The following is a 20,029-nucleotide window of genomic DNA, read 5'->3' as shown; positions in this document are numbered from 1 at the left end:
TTCTGGTTTGTTAATGTAATTAAGTTTCACACCTTGATTATAGTGGCCTTTGTTGTGATGCATGTCATGAGAGCAGAGTGCTGAAAGTAATATGGGGTTGCTTTGATTTTGGTTTCTTTGCACAGTAATTGGTCCTGGAAATTTGGGACACTTCCTTGACCAAGTTGCTCTCCAGACAGCTCAGTCAATGGAGTACATGATTGTGATATTTCAACTTGCAAGGGCTCAAACCTCCTTGGTGACTCCACTCTGATTTTTTTCCCTGCTCCCACTTTCTCCACAAATGTTAAACTTTTTTCTCCTATATGACCAAGTTCAAAATTTAAGATCTTCTTCTTAATCAGAAATTTCAAAGGAAAAAGTCAAAGAAATTCATATTTTCCTTAAAAAAAAAGTCAACGGGTTATCCCTCTCCGCGTCTTTCATTCGTCAGCTTCGTGGACCCCATAGTCGTAAAAAACGCTCCCGTCTCCCTCTCCTACAGTGGATTCTTTAATTTCCTTAGTCTCCAAGCCTGCTTGAAAATTACCTGGTTACCAAGACCTGCACCTGTTCTTCTCTGGCTCGTCATGTAAAAATTTACTTCCTTTAAAACAAAAGATCAAGTGATCAGATGGTAGCGAGGTTTTACTATGATATGGTTCTCAAGAATGAAAAGGAATTCCCGCGGTAGTATTGTTAAATTGTGGTGAAATCGAAGACGTAGAGGTAAAGAAAATTGTCGCTACGCGCGAACCTTGATCGAGTGGGTGATTCTTCACATAACCGTGAAATGATCTATGTTACTGCATTGTGGCATAACTTCAAAAGGAATTCAAATAAGATAGACAAACTTCTGTGATAAACCAGCATGGAATTCGATCACGTTTTGCGGATAATTGGAGAATTTGGTCCACATCAAAGAAGGTTGTATGCGTTGCTTAATTTATCGCTTATTCCCGCCGCATTTCAACTGCTATTACAAGTGTTTGTTGGAGCCGAACCAAAATGGATTTGTTTGAATTCTTTGTCGAATGAAACATGCCCCAGGAATAAATCACACTGTTCGGAAGTCCAGTACACTTCAGAATTTACTTCAATCGTCACAGAGGTGAGATCAGTACTAATTTTTATTTTTAATCTTTATTCGATAATTTTTTTTTTTTTTGCACTGCACAGAGTGTAGTATAAATTAGCATTTTGGCTCCGATAAAACATTTAATGAACCAATTTTATGCATGAACGATAAAGCTTTCTTGACGAGTTTTTGTGTCACTTGTATTGACTTCTTTAGAGTCAAATGTTTTCCAAGTTGTGGATTCTCACACCATATATCGTGATTTTTTTTTTTTTTTAATAACCTTGTCATAATTTTTATCGTTGCTAAGTTATGCACTTGCTCTAATAAAATTCCCTCCCGCTGAATATTTTTAGCGGATCACTTTTGCTCTGCAGTCCATTGTTTTTCATTTTTGGTACTGTCTATTTTCTAATTCGAACATGTTTGTAGCACAGAAAAAGTCAGGATTTTTTAAAATTTTTTATACTATTGGGTCTATCAACCCATTCATTTACCGCTTTTACGGTCCATCGCACATTCAGCTCTTAAATGGATCTCTACTATTGAATTGCATAGAATAATTTAATTTAGAGAGGGTAAAACGCAGTATAGTTGTAAATTGGTATTAATATTTCGTCCTCTCTCGAATAACAAATAACTTATAAATAAAAAAAGGTTTTTTAAAAATGATTAAAACGCAAAAAAAAGTTATGATAAAAAATATTCCACATTAACCCTTTAACTCCCAAGATCTGATTGTTAATTCTCCCCTCCAGCTGCTACACATTTCCCTGTAAATTAGTGATAAGAATTTGGTGGTAGATGATATCAACCTGATAAGTTTTAGTATTCTCATTACTCATTTGTTGGATAGTATATGGATATATTAGGGGGAAGTTACATGTTAATCACTTCTGTGAGTTAGAGGGTTCATGATCTAAAAAAATTAGGTTGAAAATATAAATTTATGGTATTATAAAATGATCAGAGTCTATTTACATCATTCTTGAAAAAATTAAAATAGTTTTGCTTAAAAAGCGAATGGTGAAGCTTTATCTTTTAATTACTGAATAAAAGTTTTGAAATGGGTATTACACATATTGCCTAATATATTGATAATATTATCCACAGTTCATCCCTTTTGGAATGGGAATGGACAGGAAGATCCAACTTCTTACTTGCCCCTTCCCTCGGCCACAGACACACTGTAACTACAATATTATTATCAATTGAAAATGAATTAACTCCTTCAAGATAGTTAAGTCAACCCTTAAAACCCTTAAGAGTGACTGGCATCTAATTTCTCCTTACAATATCCCCCCTGAATAAAACATTGCCGTCATGAGAATAATGGAAATGATCAACAGCTAAAGAAGCTCTTGATTGTTAAACAAATTCTCCTTTTCAGAACTGAAAGAAAAGTTCAGAGAACGTATGGAGAATATATATACTGATGACAAATTTGATCTGGGAGTTAAAGGGTTAAACCAACAATATGACGCATTAGACCCAATTAACTCTTACAGAAAAGAGAGTAATATTATTCGAATAATTCACTGTGATAAATTATTTTAAATATGTGAATTTTTTTAATTTTCAGTGGAACCTGATATGTGAAAATTCATACAAAGTGGATTTAGTTCAATCTGTTCTCATGGCTGGGACTTTAGTAGGTGCTGTTATCCTTGGAGCCTTGGCCGATAAATGTGGAAGAAGGAAAATTTGGTACATTTCGTTCACCGGGCTTGTTTTATTTGGCTTTGCAAGTTCATTTGCTCCAACGTACAGAATATATGCTTTATTGCGATTTTTGACTGGATTTTGCATTGGTGGTGAAATATTATCTGCCTTTGTGTTGGCAACAGAACTGATTGGTCCATCTTACAGAGGATTTGCTGGCACTATGGCACAATGTTTCTTTACATGTGGGCTTTTAATTCTCCCAATTGTTGCATATTTAATTCGTGACTGGAGGACATTGTCTGTTCTGCTGTCTTTGCCATTTTGTGTTTTTATATTATTTTTTAGGTAAGTACAAATTCTTTTTTCAATTCTTAGTTGTTTTGACTCAGCAGGTTACAGTGATATTAGTTTTGGAAGCAATCAATATACAGAAATTTGTCTTTTACTGTGACCTTAACTTAATTTATTTATGGTCTCACTCATTTGGCAAATTATGGGAAAGCAAATATTTTTGGATAATCTCTTGAGTTAATTCAAGCTTGAACTTTGAAAAAATCAATGAGAATCCTATGACTTTTATATCACATGTTGAAGTCTGAAAATAACTTCTTTAAAAGTGTTGAGGTAAGGTGAAGCTTCAACTCCCAGAAGTGATTTACATGAAACTTCTCCCTATAATATCCATACATTATCGAGCAGGCAGGTAATGAGAATACTCAAACTAATCAGGTGGAGGTTTTTATCTTGATCTAACACCAGATTCTTATAACTAATTTACAAGGAAATGAATGGAAACCAGAAAGGAGAATTACCAAACAGATCTTGGTAGTTAAGAAATGAGCCATTAACTGGCTGAGTTTTGAAAATGTAATATTGTTATTATCACAGAATTGTTCCTGAATCAGCTCGCTGGCTTATAATCCGTGGTCGCCTGGCAGAAGCTGAGGATATCTTATCCAGTATAGCAAGAAAAAATGGTATAGCTGTCCCGAAGATTCTGTTACAAGTCAGTCGTCCACTGTCTGTTGTTGGAAACAGATATGGCTGCTTAGACCTTCTTTCCAATATGAAGATTGCCAAAATCACAATAGTTTTGTTCTACTTATGGTGAGCGTCTCTGATGTTTAGAATTCATGTTTTAGTCACTTGTAGTCTGTAATATAGCTTTGTTTATAGCTTAGCATGTGATACCTAGAAGAGTTTGATCAGCTCTTCTTACATAGAAATACTTAACAATCTAATTATAAATTAGGGACAGCTTGACTAAGCATGATAAATCATAACAGACAATGGAACATGTTAATATTCTGGAGCATTCAAAAAGATCAATCTAGACATGCATCTTGTGTACTTTAAATAAGATAGCCTTTGTCAGTATGTTAAGTGAGTTTCAATTGATATCTCAGCTAGTAGATGATCACTATATCAGTTAATAGTTTGTGGACAGTCAGTCAATAGGTGTTTCAAGGGTTGACTGATAGAGTCCTAATGAGAGTCTCAATGTCCTTATAGTTACCTAACATTCTACTCAATAAATCAGCACAAGAGTCAGTTGATCATTCACCGGCTGCCTTATAGTTGACTGGTAGAGAGTCTCAATGAGAGTCTCGATGTCCCTATAGTTACCTGACATCCTACTTGATACATTAGCACAAGAGTCAGTTGATCATCTACTGGCTGCTTGCCAGTTTGACCCTCTGCAAACTCTGGACCAAATACTTAACAACCAATATTTTGTGCTGCATATATTAAATTTAATGAACTTTGGTTAGTCTCTTTACACCAAAATGTTTTTCTGTTTTAGGTTTGTGAATACACTGGTTTATTACGGCTTATCACTCAACACAAAGCATTTGGGTGGTGACATTTACAAAAACTTTTTTTTATCAAGCCTCATGGAAGTTCCTGCATACTTGACAAGTGTTTGTCTTATCAACTGGTGAGGAGTTCTTAAATTAATTTTAAATAACATCATTTACAATAATAATTATTGTAGATGGTTTTGTCAGTTTTTTTGGTACCAGAAATTTGGAGGAAAAGTAATTGAAGAGAAGTCTTTACTGGAGCCAAGTCACCCAACCAGTCAGAGCTTATCCTGATTTTCCTTACCATGGGGTGACTAGGAGTATCACTACTCCCCCCTGGATGGAATGTTAGTCCATCACAAGGTTGCCCCTCGGCATTTCATCAGGCTTCCCTGACAATGCCCTAGTGCTCATTTATACTCCTGGGTTTAGGGAGGCTCTGTGGGAGTAAGATATTTTGCCTAAGAACACAACACAATGACCCATCCAGGTCTTGAACCCAGACCTCGTAACCCAGAGTCCAGGGCACTGAACATAAAAAGGCCACCAGGTGCCCTTAAAGGGAAAGAATTGGGGGTGTTTAAAAGCAAATGTTTTATCATTTTACTCCCATGGGTTGCCAAGAGAGAATTTCTCCTTACAATGTCAATACAATATCTAGAAGACAAGTGAGGAGAACACAGAAAAACATCAATTTGGAGATTATTAGTTGATCCAATACCAAATTCTCAGACACAACGTCACAAGAATTGTATGACAGACAATAAGGAGAAGAACTAACTGTGAGGGATGAGGACAAGGAGTCAAACTAAAAGTCCTTTGTGGGGATGTTCTGGAATAATATATAGAATACACAAATATATAATATATTGAATAATATTTCATGTGTATGTTTATTGGGGATGATGCTGTCTTTGTAGTTTTTGGGAAACGTTAAAAGGATTCCTGGAAACTTTCAGCAGAAGAAATCTGAATGAATAGAAAAGATCAGTTTGGTGAAATTTTTTGTCTATGAATCTGTTTCAGGGTGGGGCGTCGCCGGAGTCTGTGTTACTACATGATGATTGGAGGAGCTGCATGCTTGACCTGCTTATTTTTTCAAACAGGTCACCATCATTTTTTTGTGTTTTTCAAAAGTTTCAATATCACTGATATGAAAAAAAGTATGTTTTTTCATCGCTGGGTTTTTTTATTTAATAGGCACTCAACCTGTCTATAGGGTGTTAACAACAATCTTTGCTATGATTGGAAAGTTTGGAATCTCAGCATCATTTGCTGTTATTTACATTTATTCAGCGGAACTTCTTCCAACAGTAGTCAGGTAAAAATTTAGTTTTGCTAGGTATTCTGCAAAATATTTTGTTAGTCAGAGCTCATGAAAGCTTTTATCAGTATTGCCTTTTCATTCCTCAGTAGAAATAATACGCACTCACCTGCAATAATATATGCTATACATGTGATATGTCAGCTAACAAACTCTAATTTTTTCAATAATTTCATTTTAGGAATGTTGGAATGGGGGTGTGTTCCATGGCATCTAGAATAGGGGGCATTTGCTCTCCGTTTGTGGTATTTTTGGTAAGTTAGACTGTGATTTAATGTTTTGAACTAACCGGGCTTTGACCAAAGTTTAAACTAGTAGTAGATGTTAGAAAGTGAGAGTCTGGAAAGACTGATTTTTGTAGAAAATGTTTGTTGCAGATTACTTGAATCTTGTGTCTATCAGACTTTCAAACTCACTGTTCTAAACCCTGGGAGCTTGCTGTCATTAAAAATACTGTTAATATAAATAATCAGATGCTATCGCATTGTGTCTAATTTTGAACTTTTCAGGGTATTTACACTCGCCCCCTTCCCATGATGATCTTTGGAATGTGCTCCTTTGCAGCTGGGCTTCTAAGCCTTGTGTTGCCAGAGACCTTGAATAAACCACTTCCTGAGAGCTTGGAGGAAACTGGGTTTGAAGGTGTGGATGGATTGTTGTATGAACAGCTGGAAATGGAACAATTTACACACGAAATGGAATTTAACAATGACGCATTTCAAGCTAATGATTCAGACTTTGATGATGATATTATTAGTGAAAAGACAACATTTATCTAGAATGATGCAGAGGAAATATTCCTGTTTCTGTTGAGGTGTAGATCAAATCTTTCTTATTTAAAGAGTAGGATATAATATGGAATTAGAGATGGTCCTTTTTAGGCCTTAACAGACATGATTAACCCTTTAACTCCCAAGATCTGATTGTTAATTCTCCCCTCTAGCTGCTACACATCTCCCTGTAAATTGGTTATGAGAATTTGGTGCTCGATCAAGGTAATATCTTTTACCCGATGAGTTTGAGTTTTCTCGCTACCTGTTTGCTGGGTATTGTATGGATATTATTGGGAGAAGTTACTTGTCAATCACTTCTGGGAGTTAAGAGTTAATTATTACTCTCAAATTATTTATAAAGAAGATATTTTGCGAGGCTTAGTTGGCAACGTAACTTATTTATAATGACTCCGAGGTGAATTTTTCTTAGTGTCGAAGCATCGCAGGTGTTTTGGACTTTAAAACCTTTATGTGTAGCATTAGTTCTGAAGAACTAAGACCTCACAAGACAAAGCTAGTTTATAGTATTACAATAACCTTCTGAAGTAAATTTACCATTTTTGCCAATTGAAGGTAACCAAAATTTGTACATAAAGAAAATACAGCGATATTAAGGGTTTAAGTTTAGTTTAGAAGTTGTAACAAGTAGGATTCTATGCTGGGATTTTCCATTCATTCGGTGTGTGAAACAGCACAGGGAAAGTATTGGGGAATAGCGATCATAACGATAATCAACGGCGATGGATCCGTATTCTGAGCCCAACGTAAATCGAGCGTGGAACGTGATATTCGGGATCGCCTTGCAGTTCCTAAACAAAAAGTAGTTGTTTGGATTGTATAGGTTCTCTCTTTGTTTAATTTTTTAAAAATATCAGACTGCCGAAAACTTTGGCAGGGTGTTACTGACCGCGGAAACTTCGGAACCCATGTTTCTTTTTGAAAGAAAAGTAATCAGATAAAATTAACACTGAAAAGGACCTTAACACTGACTGAAAGTTGGTTTTCGGGAATAAAGAAGAATACCTTAAAAAGAGAAGTATGTTATAACTGTCCTTGACGTCCCAACTTTAATTGTGGCGACATTCACAGTACTAGTAAAAGGGTATGTAACATCATTAAGAGCAATCTGCAGTCACCTACCCCGAGTGTTAACAAATAAACAATCATTTGAAAGCTCTAACGGTTTGAGTACCGCGGTATCCGAATAACGCCTCATTTAGAGGCTCGCAGCAAACCTTTAGGCTGGAATTCATTGTACATGACCCTGGAATGAAACACGAGCGTAAAGTAACATCGCCCGTGAAGCTTGTAGAATTTCGGGGGTGATCGGGGCGTCCGGAGCGAATCTACAGCGTTTTGCTTCCAAAGTATTCGTTTGGTTGGCGTTACTCACAGAGGTTTAATCTTGGAAAGGATTACGTACAGAGCAAGGCAGATGAACTAAAACCGAGCCGAACCTGCCCTGAATAAGCTCCAAAAATACACACAATGCAAAAGAACAACCTCTTCAGCGGAGTAAATTTGTTCTTATTCGAGACTTGTCAAGATCTTTTTAAGGTTACAACCAGGACTGTTTATTGCCCTACAAATCCTTAGATTTCACACATTGCACAACATGAATACATTTGCATATTCACAGATGGTCACTGTGTGAGTTTGGGCTTCCTGTGGTTGGACGTCAAGGAAGATTAAAACAAAAAAACCTGTTTATGCCTCAACACGAAATCTCGATCAGTGCTAGGGTATTTTTAGTTTTTATTTCATTTCATTATTATTTTTTTTTTTACAAAAACTTAAAGGTTCCGCAGGTTCCGCGGTTCCAGAGGTTCTGCGGTCATCCAATTCTCAGTTTAGTAACACCCAACCTTGACGGGCCGCCTGACATATAGCCACAGCGAAACCGAAAACCAAATGCTAAAAAAAACGGAAAATCTGTAAACAAAAATAAACACCAAAACTGAAAAACCCAAGTTTTTTGGCTCAAAAACCGATCTAAAAAATAGCTTAAACCTTAAAAGGGAAATCTCAGTGGGTGGCCCAAGCTCCAGCTGTGAGACGATCATCTTGCGAAATAAGAGTCGTGGCGAAATTATAAGGGGACTTCTCTTATGTAGTAAACTAAGAAATGGAAAACTTGCTAAAATGGGTTCTTTTCAACATCAGTAAGCGGTCAGATAACAAGCGATGCACTGTGGAAGCAAGGTGAGGTATTTTTTTTGAGAATTTGACTGAATTTTTGTTTTCCCTGAGAGCTGTCGTTGTTACGGTATAATCTATCCGAAAGAAAAACACTACAATCCCACAAACTCAACTACTTAATTGAACAGCGAGTAATTTTCGTAACAAGGAGCTACTCCTAAAAGCAGTACAATACTTATCGTTGATAAACTGAATTAAGCTCACCACAGTCTATATCCTAGCTCACCAATGACACAATCTCACTGCTGTCTCCAAAGTTGCTTGAAATGAACAATCTTCCACAGTAACTCTCTCTCGGTATAACTTTCAAAACAGTCGTCGCTCCGACAACAACAACTACTCTTTCTACTACATAAGTGAGTCTTTATATAAATTCACAAAGTGTTCTGGAATATTCCAGAAGCTTGCATAAGAACTATTTTAATAATGCGTGACTTGATGAAATGTTCTGGAAAGGTATGCAAGGCAGTGTGACTCAGCAGTCTGGAGATTTCTGGGAGCAACAACAATTACCCATAACATCGTAAATATTCCCATACAAACTCTTATAATTTCGCCATGGCTCTTATTTTGCAAGGTGATCAGCTTACAGCTGGGGCTTGGACCGTCTTTGATGTACACTGCCTCGCATGGCCTCAAGTGTTTCTTCCCTGTCAGTCCTTTTCCTTTCGTACAAGTAATGAGTTTTAACTAGCTTCAGATCTGAAACAAGGATCCAGTAGATTTTACACTGGACAATGCATAATCTCCATTCATAAAAATTAATGATTAACGGCAGTGTTAATTTACATGAAGAACGCATCACGAAACTTGATCTTGGACGATAAGTGGAAATCATGGCTGTGAAGCAGTTTGTTTCAGCACTTCTGTTTATTTTATTTCTTGTGCCAAAAAGCAACGCCTATCTCGATGAAGGTGAGAATTGTTTTGTTCTTAATTTATTTGCCTTGCTTTTGCAAGAGGAGCGATATTGAGGTGCGCGACTAAAAAAGAGAACATTTGGGGAAATAAGCCTTCTGAATTCTCGGAATTGCAAACAGTTACAAATGATGCGCGAGGTAATTCTTGCATTGCAATATCTATAGGTACCTTAAGCAATCGCAATCAGGACAGCGACGCCAAGGAATACATCGATTAAAAACCGAATATATGTTTTTTCTAGTATTTCCCGTAGTGCTGAATATGTTTACCGTCTGTTCCGGCGCCATGCATCAACTTCCGCATATGACACGTTTAGTGAGCAGTGTCGAAATTCGAATGGAGATTGAAATGAGACTAGGCAAATTTTGGCGATTTCACGTTGTGTTTGGTAGAGGACTGGTAGAAATGCGTTTCAAAACGCACGAGTAGAGGTATCGTCCTGCTCAGAGTTACACCATTTCACGAGTCAACTTCGAGCCCGAGTCACATCCGAGTCACGAATCAGGTTCTAGTCAACTTAAATTTTTCCTCTCTTGTAAAGTAACATCGTAAGGCAAAACACTATTATTGTAGCCATTAAAAAATTAAAATGAATCAAACAAACTCGCTCATTTAACTAAGTTTTTCACCCTTTACCTCAGCTGAAACAGCCGAATTCATCACTTTCAATTTCACAGGTCACAGACAACAATTTCTGCATTGTAAATTGTTGCTAAGTACACCTCTCTCCATCTCACAGAATTATCGCAAAGTTTACAAAACGTTCCAAAGGCTGCTATTTTCCGTTGAGATTGGTGATAACCACAACTGATGCTCAGGCTACGAAAAAATTTAGCTCGTCAACCTTCAATTTCTCGTTTCTTCTTACGACTCAGCGCGTATCATACGTTATGCACTCCATACGTTATGAAACATGGCTCGCCTCGAAAATTTTGGACAATGAACACTCGTATATCACGAGAAAACCAAGAAGTGTTAAACATGATCATTCTGATGAAACAAACGTTTACAGAGGAATAATGAACGTTCTGCCTCCGGTGTGTGTAATAAAAAAGAAGTCGGAATCTTTCGGGGAAACTCAGACACCATGGAATGTTCACTTCTGCGAACGCAACTGTGAATGTGTGCAGATTTGACCCTCGCAAACGGCCGTGAAAAACGTTGAAGTTTAAAACTAGACGTTTTTGTACTCCTGCTACATGATTTTGACACCGAAATAAAAAAAGAGGAAAAAACTAAAAACAAGAAAAAAGGAAAAATTTTAATCGCACTTGACTCGTGATATTGTATAACTTGTTTTGCTCATTAGATCTTTTGTTTTGTTAAGTCCTCGTTACCGTCGCTGTCGTGATTTTCTCAAACTATTTAACGCTGCGTCTACTTCATCAAGAAGAATATAACTTTACCTCGAAATCACCGGGTTTAAGAGCATTTTACTGAGTAGATAGTTGAACGATCCACTTTATAACAACGTAGTTGTTATGTAACCCCTCAACTCCCAAGATCTCATTAGTAATTCTCCTTACTGTCTGCCATATAGTTCTTATGATGTCAGTTTGGAGAATTTGGTATTGGATCAACTAATAATCCCCTAATTGATATTTTACTTTATTCTTATCACTTCTACGCATGATGTTGTATTGATATTGTAAGGAGAAATTCTCTCTTGGTCACTCAGGGGAGATATAGGGTTAAACTCGAAATTTTTAATTGAGAAGGAGAAGTAACCACATCAAATATAATACGAGCTGAATTTTACCAGTTTTTGACTTCTGCCCTGCGGTGATGTGGAACTTTATCTCGCCACAACAAAGTATAATGAATCCGCCAACGAAATACCACCTTGAGGAGTCAGCTGGTCTGAGAATAGGTGTGGATTTAAGGGCACCTATGGGGCCAGTTTCTCCAGAGTCATCTTGCATGGTTTTTCGAAAGTCTTAACTTAAAGGGCCCGAGGGCATATTTTAGAACAAAAAAAATTAAAGAATAGAGAAGCAGGTTCTAGCACCCTAACCTGTCCATTTTGTTTCCTTAGCTGACAGTTTTGTTGCAAAATTTTAAAAAAATTGAAACCCTTATTTTGAATGAAAACAGAACAGTTTGAAGTCCTCCACGGGCCTTCTAACCCATTAACTCCCAGGATCTCAATAGTAGTTCTCCTTACTGACAGCCATTTAGCTCTTGTGATGTTAGTTTGGAGAATCTGGTATTGGATCAACTAATAATCCCCTAAATAATATTTTTATTAATTCTCACCACCTCTCTACTTGATATTGTATTGATATTGTGAGGAGAAATTCTGTCTTGGTCACTCATGGGAGTTCAAGGGTTAATGATGATGATGATGATGATGATGATGATAACTTTATTTATGTGTCGTGAAAAAATAGCAGTCAATAACCACTAAGTAAAGACACCTAAAATTAGTATTAAATATATAAAACCGGAATGCAATATGAAAATAAAAGGTTTATCTAAAATGTAGGTACTTGTATGTGTTATTATGTCTATTTACAAAATGAACAATAACAATCACTTTTAATTATATCTTCGAGGTTTAGCTTTCTTACAGATCTCTTAAAAAGTTAAGTTGATGAGATGTACGAGAGACGGGTCCCTGTCCGTAAACGAGCCAATTTTCAGAAGAATACCCTCATATGGGAGTGGCTCCTCATATAGAAACCTGCAGCCTGCAGCCAGGCAATGACATCTTCTCGTATAAGAATGCTTAACAGTACTTATTTTCTTTCAGAATCTTCCACCCGGTTAATGGATGGGCTTATTGTTGCGCTCGCGAATAGGTTGGCTGGAAAAGACAAGTGTGAGTCAATGGATCTCCCAGATCGCTGCGTCATAACAGGCGATTGTTCTCAGATCACGTGTAACCCATTCCCGAGCGGGGAACCTATTACTCTGAGAGTTACTATTAACAGGTACGATACCAGCAAGTATAGGTTGTGTCACAATACCTGATCATACAACCCCCCCCCCCCCCCCTTCATTGGCAGTTAATTGGTAGTCAATTTTCTATACTTCCCCCTTAAGCTCTATTGGCGATGACTGATTCCCCGGGGGGAAAGTCCTTAAAGTAAGGACAAGAATAAGCGATAAAGTCAATCAGCGTGTGACGTCAGGATCGAGAGTCAGGCCCAGGTCACGACGGTCAGTGGGGAGCGTTCTCGCTATCGCACTCTACAAATAAACGAAGAGACAAGAAAACCAGCTGTAGTAGTTCAATTTTATTTTCCCATCTCACGCCTGTCACTGGCTATGAAATGAATAACTTTTTCACAGATGCGATGAACCAGTCACCGTGACCATCAATGTGAAGGTCAGTAAAGAAAATATCGATTGGACCCATGTCTTCGCTTCCGGTGACAAGCTTGCTGTCCCAGGGCTGAGAAAATCAAAGACCTCCCAAGAAGACTTGGACATCACGGTTTTCATAGAACCAAAAAACGACACGTTAACTTTGAAGGTTTACAAATAAACCCTTTATTAGCTAACATTAACATTTATTTTCTCCGCACTGTTCCCTTCACATTTCCAATAGTAATGACAAGGAGACTTGTTTTGAAAATGTAGGGCTTTTAAATTAGTCTTTTTTTTTTTTTTAACTTATTCTCATGACCCTTGCACTGCTTCAAGGAAGATTCTGTTAGGACAAACTAGACTAGAAGCCAGTCACTCTTAAGAGTTAAAAGATGAAACGATTTTGTGAGAGATGACAAAAAGAGTGCAACATTCAAGGCAAATTCTTTTACAAATATTCGTGGTTTTTTAAAGCTCGAATAAGTTTAAAGCACCAAATTTTTAAGTTCAAGATGTTGGAGTAGAACTGTGTGAGTGCCTTAGTTCTTTAAGAACTAAGAACTCTTAAGCTACTAAGATCGGATTTTCAACATCAATGATTTTTAAACATTTTGTCATGTTTAGGTGACACTACTAGGAAAAAGGACGACAGATCGGATCGATCAAAATCTGCCATTTTCCACAGATCACTGCGGTAAGTTTTCGTTTAATCGTAGATTAATTTGCAGTTTTATATGTGATAAACACAATATGTTTTAACACATTTTTGTGGGATAAAGGGAGAGGAAGGCAGACGCCTAAAAAGAGTCTTAACTTTCTTTTGCATTTTCAGGAGAGTAGAGACAAATGCGAGTCTTAATCCTTAAGAAATAATTTATCGCTTTCTTTCGTTAACCTGCAAACAAAACAAGAAACACAACAACAACAACAATAATCACAAAAATGCGTATGCTGTGCCAGATTAGAGACCTTTTTCTTTAAATCAAACATCGTGGCTCGTTGAGACATCACAAGCTTACCAAGTTGCTAACCTGTGTCATTTTTGTTCCCTAACAGGTTTTGTTCGCTGGTGGGAGAGCCGTGACAACGCTGGACGCATCGCGCTGCTCGTGGCGTCTGCATTTGTGGTCTTGTCAATCGTTTCTTGTTGTTTCTGTTGTGGATGTTGTTGTTGCTGCCGTTGTTGCCGCAAGAAGAACGCTGGAATTGTTTGATCCTTCCCCCTCCCCCTCCCCCCCCCAGTCAGAGATGGTAAGGATGTAACAAAACCCCCCTGAACTCCCACAGTGACTAAGGCATAATTTCTCCTTACAATATCACTACAATGTCAAATAGACAAGTGATGAGAATTACAAAAATATTAATTAGGGGATTATTAATTGATCCAATGCCAAATTCTCCGAACTAGGGTCACAATAACTGTATGGCAGATAGTAAGGAGAATTACCAAGAAGATCTTAGAGATGAAAGGGTTACGAGCGCATTTCTATAGAGCGCCTCAACTCTTCCTGAGTTTCCTGAGTTTACTGCGATTGTATGCAGTGTACAAATTAAAAAAAAAAATAGATAGAATGTTATTTAACACTTCCCTCTGATTCTGCTAACACAGGTTTTAACTCCTTCTTTTCCCGCAGGTTCTAAGCTGCTCTACCTGGTCTTCAGTAAAACAAGTTTGCCGCTTTTAGATACGCGTAGTGGTTACGTGACTATACACTCCTTTGTTATTCGCTACCGTGAATTTACAGTCAAAACGCAATCATGATACTATAACTTGATTATAAAGATGGCCACTAAATGTCGTAGTACCTAGTAAAAGTCGGTTCCACGTTGTGCAAATATATTAGAATGTTAGCTTGGCTCTAAGAGTAAGCGTGATTTTTTTACCTCTTTTTTACGTTTTCATTCGGGCGAACGCAAGCGTTAGGCGAGTGCAAAGAGTGGATCACGTGTGGGAGGAAAATCGCGATTTTTTCGCGTTTATCCTCTCGCGCGTGACTTGCCATTCGTGGTCGCTCAGCGCGTGCTTCTGCTCGTCTGAAAATGCAAAACGTCAATAATAATGATAGTAACGATAGGTTCAAGATTTATGAAGATAAAAAATGATAATGATAACTTTGATTTAATAACTTAACAAGGTCAAAAGTACCTTTTTTCGATAAGACTGTTCGTAAGATTTTGATTTTGATGAAACTATTACCAAGAGAAAGTAAAGAGTATTTTTGGAGTCAACTTTTCAGTGAGTTAACAGTTAATGTGGATTGCTTAAAACGTACTGTAAGACGTTCTTCATTTTTTTTTATTAAAAAACCTTTCTACAGAATAAAACTTTGTAGACACTTATTATCGTAAGGTCCTGCGTCAGTTTCTCTGCAAATTAAATATGCGCCTTCTTTTTTTTCACGTTGGTTTTAGCCACCCCTCCCTCGTCCTCACCTTGCCCTTCCCCCTCCTTCGCCCCCACTACACCCCCCTTTCCATCCCTCGCCCCCACCTCCCCCTCCTTCTTGTAGATCAGGAGCACATATGTATGACCTGAAATAAGTTTGCATAAGCTCTTATAAAATTCGGTTACTCGTCTCCCCCCTTTCCCGTAATTCCGCCAGTTGCAATTTCTAACTCGCAGGCTAAATCTTAAATCCCCACGGTGTAGGGTGTATATTGTATAGAACTGCTGCGGATATTGTGTAGCACTGCTCGCTCTCTCCAAGCAAGCCATATTAATTATGGTTTGTTGTCCTTTGGAAGTGCGCCTTTACGAATTCGAGTGGTCCTTTTCGTCTTAAAGTTGTTGAAAACCAGGGAAAATATGAATAATTTACCCACATGAAGCGGTCAACTTCCACTGCCGAACGCACTCTTTCTTTATTTTTACTCCGACTTTGATATGCGCTCCATTCTGAGGTTTTCGAATTCGCCCTGATTAAAAATAAACATGACGGAAATGAAACGACATGAATATTCAAAGTTGATAGTTTGCATATATTAGGCAGATCACATGAACTCACATTATGGCGGTCAACTTTTGTACCGTCTTGGCCTCTGTTTGCCTTCTGTGTGCTGTTATGGGTAAGTAACGAGAGGTTACGACACGAAAGTACAAAATTGGCAATGTTATGCAGCGATTGCAGTGTTCAAAGCTCTGTTAGATTACAGTGCGATCTAATTTCTGGGGCACTGACTCACGCTACAAATCTATCAGGCGAGCATCACAACAATTCCATAAATGTTGTCATTCCAGCGAAAGATTAATCGTTTTACGAGGAATATTTCTAAAGAGTTGTTCGATTATTTTTCGTAATTTTCCGTTGACTTCATACGCATTGATGGCTTTGGAGTTTGTGCAATGTCATGTTGTGACGGCGTGTGTAAAATCTTCAGTTCAACAATAACAAATCCTATTTACTATTCAGAAAGATGATGGCGGAAACATTATAAGTTTTTAAGCCCTTGATATCAATATTTCCGCTTTGACATAGAATACAAATGTGAGCTAAGTAATAAAGGGAAGGTTTTGAATTTATTTTTTACTCTGCGAGCTCTTTCAAATGAAAGGGTCGGGTTGAGCCATATGGCACTTCGCAAGGTTGAATTGCAATATTCTGCTAAAAAACTGGTAATTTTGAATGACGCTTTGCCGACATTCTGAACCTAAACGTGCGTTGCCCGAACAGATTATTTGAAAATATCTAGTTGAGTGTGCACGTTCAACTTCATGCCCAGAAAAGTGAATTGTTGTCCATAATTTCTGTTTGTTATCACTCTTGTTTGCGGCAGCAGCATCGAATTCTGTCACAATGTTGGGTGAGACACCATATTATGAAGACAGCGAAAATATTCCCCCTTCAGATGCTATCTATTATTTTCGAAAGTGAAACTTTCATGTGCTTAGTTAGCGAAAATAAGTCGCTCAAAATAGAATGTTGGTGATGCATTCGTGACACAATTTAAATACTTCATTATTCCTCTCATTATCCAACTGGCTACGTTGGTGGTAGACTTTAATCATGGCAGTTTAGTAAGATTTGCGACCAGACGCTGCTCCACCCGCTCCTTTCATACCTATGGATTTTTTAATACTTGACCAACATTAACATTTTTGCAACAACAGTGTTGCATCTTGCTATTAAAGTGTCTGACCGCGCAAGCGAAGGTGGGAGGGGGGGAGGGGGGGAGGGGCGGGTGGAGTGGTTTGAGTATCAAAAATTCTCGGATCCGCCCCTGAAATCATAGCTACTTGAAACTCCATTTCTTTTCTCCTAGTGGAAGGAAACGATGAAGACCGTGATTACAGAGACTTTTATGAGTATGATGACGACGATAATGGCATCAAAAAAGCTGAAAAATGCCCCGATATTAACTTACCCAGAGGTCTTGGCGGCCCTTGCAAAGTCAGTGATTTTTGCAGCAATATTACTTGCGAGGTGAAGGTGGGAGAGAAGAGTGCCACCTTAATTTTCAAAATAAACCAGTGTGATGATCCCATAACTGCCACAGTCACTGTCAAGATACAAGGTTATGCAGTTGATTGGTCGCATACATTTAAGGATGGTGAAAAGATCAAGCTTCCGGTTGGGAAGGAATCCGGTGTAATGGCACAAGGATCAGTTTCACTTTTGGTTGTGTTGAAAAGAGAAGGCAAAAAGTTGCATTTTAAGGTAACATGTTTATTGTATATAACTTTACTTCATTGCAGGGGGGGGAGGGGAGTAACCAGTGAAAAAAGGGTTAAGCGGTAGGGAAAAATCAATCACCAGAAGAAAAGGGCCTTGAGATGGGAAAACAAAAACAACTCTTGGCAGTGAACGGTTATTTTTAAATACGTACGTCACCACTGATTACCGAAAGTGTAAATATTTGCAGCAAGGATGGATAAGAGATTCAGACTTGCCAGTTTCCCAACCCCCCCCCCCCCAAAAAAAAAAAAACATTTTTATTATTATTATCACCATCATCTTAAAGAAATACCAGCGGGTTTACTGATTTAAAAGATTGATTTATTTCAGCTTCAGTTGTTGGGAAAAGTTGAAGTACCATTATATCACAAACTGGACGGTCCCATCGATAAAACTCTGATCGACGGAAAAATTTCGCTGTCAGATAAACATTGCGGTGAGTAAAGAATTATGGGTTTATTATGGCTGCAAGTCTTCTCCTTCATTTAGAATCCCCTGAAAATCACTCAGCTGTGAATTTAGAAACACAACCTTCTTTCACCATGACAGGAGCCCATTACTTCCCAACCATGATGAGGATATCTGTCACTTTCCCCCCTCTTTTAAAGCGATAAAACGATAAAAAATGACTGGTCTCTGAGAGATCATGATTTCTGGCCGCTTCCTTAATGCTTCGTAGAAGTTGTTGACACGTTTTGTGATTACGTCATCAGGTTTCAGCGCTTGGTTCAACAAACAGCCGCGTTACATAAAGATTTTGGTGATCGCGGGCCCTATCTTGGTCTTTATCCTTCTGCTCGTGCTCACAGTGTACTGTTGTATGAGATGTAAGCGCCGTGCGCCCACACGCCTTCATGTGGAGATGCCGAGTCATCGTGCCCGGACCACCACGACCAGAAGTAAAGTTCCTATGCAACGGCTGATAAATCAGGAATAAATATGTGTGCATATACCCTGAAAACTCAGGGCGGGAAGCACGAGATGGAAAAATAAGTGAAAACTGAAGAAACCACTTCAAGTACAAAACAAATTAATGTCCATAAAAGACAATTAAACTACGCGGAAATCTGCGAAAACTGCAGAAATTACCAAAAAGTAAATTTGATAAAGTATTGGAAACCGTACGATACGTTAATTATTCTTAATTTGATTGACATTTATAAATAATTTCGTTTACCTATGTATAAGCAAACAAACATGTATGCGGCACGTGTTTCATCGCTCCATATATGGCACTGTTCCACGTGCCTACAACGGGACGTTGAATGTTTTTTTCTTTCGAATAAGCCGAGAGTTAACCCGGAGCGTTGCAGTAAAATCTTCAAATTAAGTGAATAAACCGTGAGTTAATAAGGAAGCGTGGTACAGCTCTTTCACGTTTTCAACAAAAGGAGTTAAATATATACTTTTCATAAGTGATCAATTTGAACTGAACTTATATCAAATTTTAGTGTTAAGTTGGATTCTGTCGAGAAAACAAACATGATATATGATTCATTATATTATTATACAATGAAAACGATAATATTCAGTTCAAAAGCGATCGTAAGATAAAGTTTAAGTCAGTGCAGATTTAGGACAATTTATCGAGTTGGTGGGCATTGTATGCTTTTCAAGCTTAAATAAGAAATGTATAACCGTAGAATTCTGCTTTGTTGTTAGCAGTATAAACAAACATTTCCATTATATCAGAGGAAACTGAATATCATTAACCTTTTAACATAGTTATAAGGAATTCGAAAATAAAAGTCAGTTGTAAAGTATGAATCCAGTTTTAAATATGCCATCAATATAACAATCTATGCAGTGAGTGCAGTCAGTCAGTGATTCAGTAAGTGAGTCGGTGAGTAAGTCTGTCTGTCAGTGGGTCAGCATGCCAGTCAGTGACTCAGTCAGTTGGTCAGTCAGTGAGTCAATCTCCTGTCACTGTCGGTCAGGGAGTCGTCAGTGAGTTAATGAGTCATTCAGTCATTGAGTCATTGAGTCAAGTTCCGTGCGTGGAGTTTGCACGTGGAGTTTCCCGCGAGGGAAACTTACGACATATATGTATCAAGCAAGACGTTTCGACAATCCCTCGCGCGCTTCTTCACCTCACGTCCTATAATTCCTTAGGTTGGCGAACTCCCCACTTCTTCATGTGTCTCATTTTCTAGAGGCGGTGACTTAATGTGTCAAAATGTACGATGTTAGACCACATTAGGATTGTGTTTCTCTTCGACGCAATTTTGCCAGCCTGCCTTACCTGTGAAAGCGGAAACTGAGACTGATACAATCTTCAGTTCCGGTGTGCCCAGTCCTCT

The 20,029-nt window shown here is 38.0% G+C and overlaps 3 protein-coding genes across 3 annotated transcripts; all 3 read left to right on the top strand.

Annotated features, from left to right (window-relative positions):
- The first annotated feature begins 554 nt into the window (after positions 1-554).
- LOC131792223 (solute carrier family 22 member 15-like) lies at positions 555-7,804 on the top strand. The gene is made up of 8 exons (XM_059109602.2): positions 555-1,090; positions 2,640-3,067; positions 3,611-3,829; positions 4,527-4,661; positions 5,554-5,633; positions 5,728-5,848; positions 6,033-6,105; positions 6,361-7,804. Exons 1-8 carry the CDS (start codon positions 851-853, stop codon positions 6,628-6,630), a joined length of 1,566 nt encoding a protein of 521 aa, XP_058965585.1. The 5' UTR covers positions 555-850; the 3' UTR covers positions 6,631-7,804.
- A 1,823-nt stretch (positions 7,805-9,627) lies between these two features.
- Positions 9,628-15,401, top strand: LOC131792241 (uncharacterized). Its single transcript, XM_059109620.2, has 6 exons — positions 9,628-9,738; positions 12,497-12,677; positions 13,039-13,222; positions 13,681-13,750; positions 14,113-14,307; positions 14,691-15,401. Exons 1-5 carry the CDS (start codon positions 9,660-9,662, stop codon positions 14,268-14,270), a joined length of 672 nt encoding a protein of 223 aa, XP_058965603.2. The 5' UTR covers positions 9,628-9,659; the 3' UTR covers positions 14,271-14,307; positions 14,691-15,401.
- A 640-nt stretch (positions 15,402-16,041) lies between these two features.
- LOC131792242 (uncharacterized) lies at positions 16,042-19,490 on the top strand. The gene is made up of 4 exons (XM_059109621.2): positions 16,042-16,122; positions 17,317-17,711; positions 18,060-18,165; positions 18,443-19,490. The coding sequence occupies exons 1-4, from the start codon at positions 16,065-16,067 to the stop codon at positions 18,664-18,666; spliced, it is 783 nt and encodes a 260-aa protein (XP_058965604.2). The 5' UTR covers positions 16,042-16,064; the 3' UTR covers positions 18,667-19,490.
- The last annotated feature ends 539 nt before the right edge of the window (positions 19,491-20,029 follow it).

Source organism: Pocillopora verrucosa, chromosome 6 (genome assembly GCF_036669915.1).
Source record: "Pocillopora verrucosa isolate sample1 chromosome 6, ASM3666991v2, whole genome shotgun sequence".
NCBI classification, from domain to species: Eukaryota; Metazoa; Cnidaria; class Anthozoa; order Scleractinia; family Pocilloporidae; genus Pocillopora; species Pocillopora verrucosa.
This window is presented reverse-complemented; position numbering and strand designations above follow the sequence as displayed.

Bases quoted from the DNA above. Each gene is read 5' to 3' on its own strand.
- LOC131792242 (XM_059109621.2), top strand. From the start codon at position 16,065: ATGGCGGTCAACTTTTGTACCGTCTTGGCCTCTGTTTGCCTTCTGTGT. The intron at 17,712-18,059 runs GTAACATGTTTA...GATTTATTTCAG, and splicing joins GCAAAAAGTTGCATTTTAAG to CTTCAGTTGTTGGGAAAAGT. The intron at 18,166-18,442 runs GTGAGTAAAGAA...TTACGTCATCAG, and splicing joins GCTGTCAGATAAACATTGCG to GTTTCAGCGCTTGGTTCAAC.
- LOC131792223 (XM_059109602.2), top strand. From the start codon at position 851: ATGGAATTCGATCACGTTTTGCGGATAATTGGAGAATTTGGTCCACAT. The intron at 3,830-4,526 runs GTGAGCGTCTCT...TTTCTGTTTTAG, and splicing joins ATAGTTTTGTTCTACTTATG to GTTTGTGAATACACTGGTTT. The intron at 6,106-6,360 runs GTAAGTTAGACT...TGAACTTTTCAG, and splicing joins CTCCGTTTGTGGTATTTTTG to GGTATTTACACTCGCCCCCT.
- LOC131792241 (XM_059109620.2), top strand. From the start codon at position 9,660: ATGGCTGTGAAGCAGTTTGTTTCAGCACTTCTGTTTATTTTATTTCTT. The intron at 12,678-13,038 runs GTACGATACCAG...ACTTTTTCACAG, and splicing joins CTGAGAGTTACTATTAACAG to ATGCGATGAACCAGTCACCG. The intron at 13,751-14,112 runs GTAAGTTTTCGT...GTTCCCTAACAG, and splicing joins ATTTTCCACAGATCACTGCG to GTTTTGTTCGCTGGTGGGAG.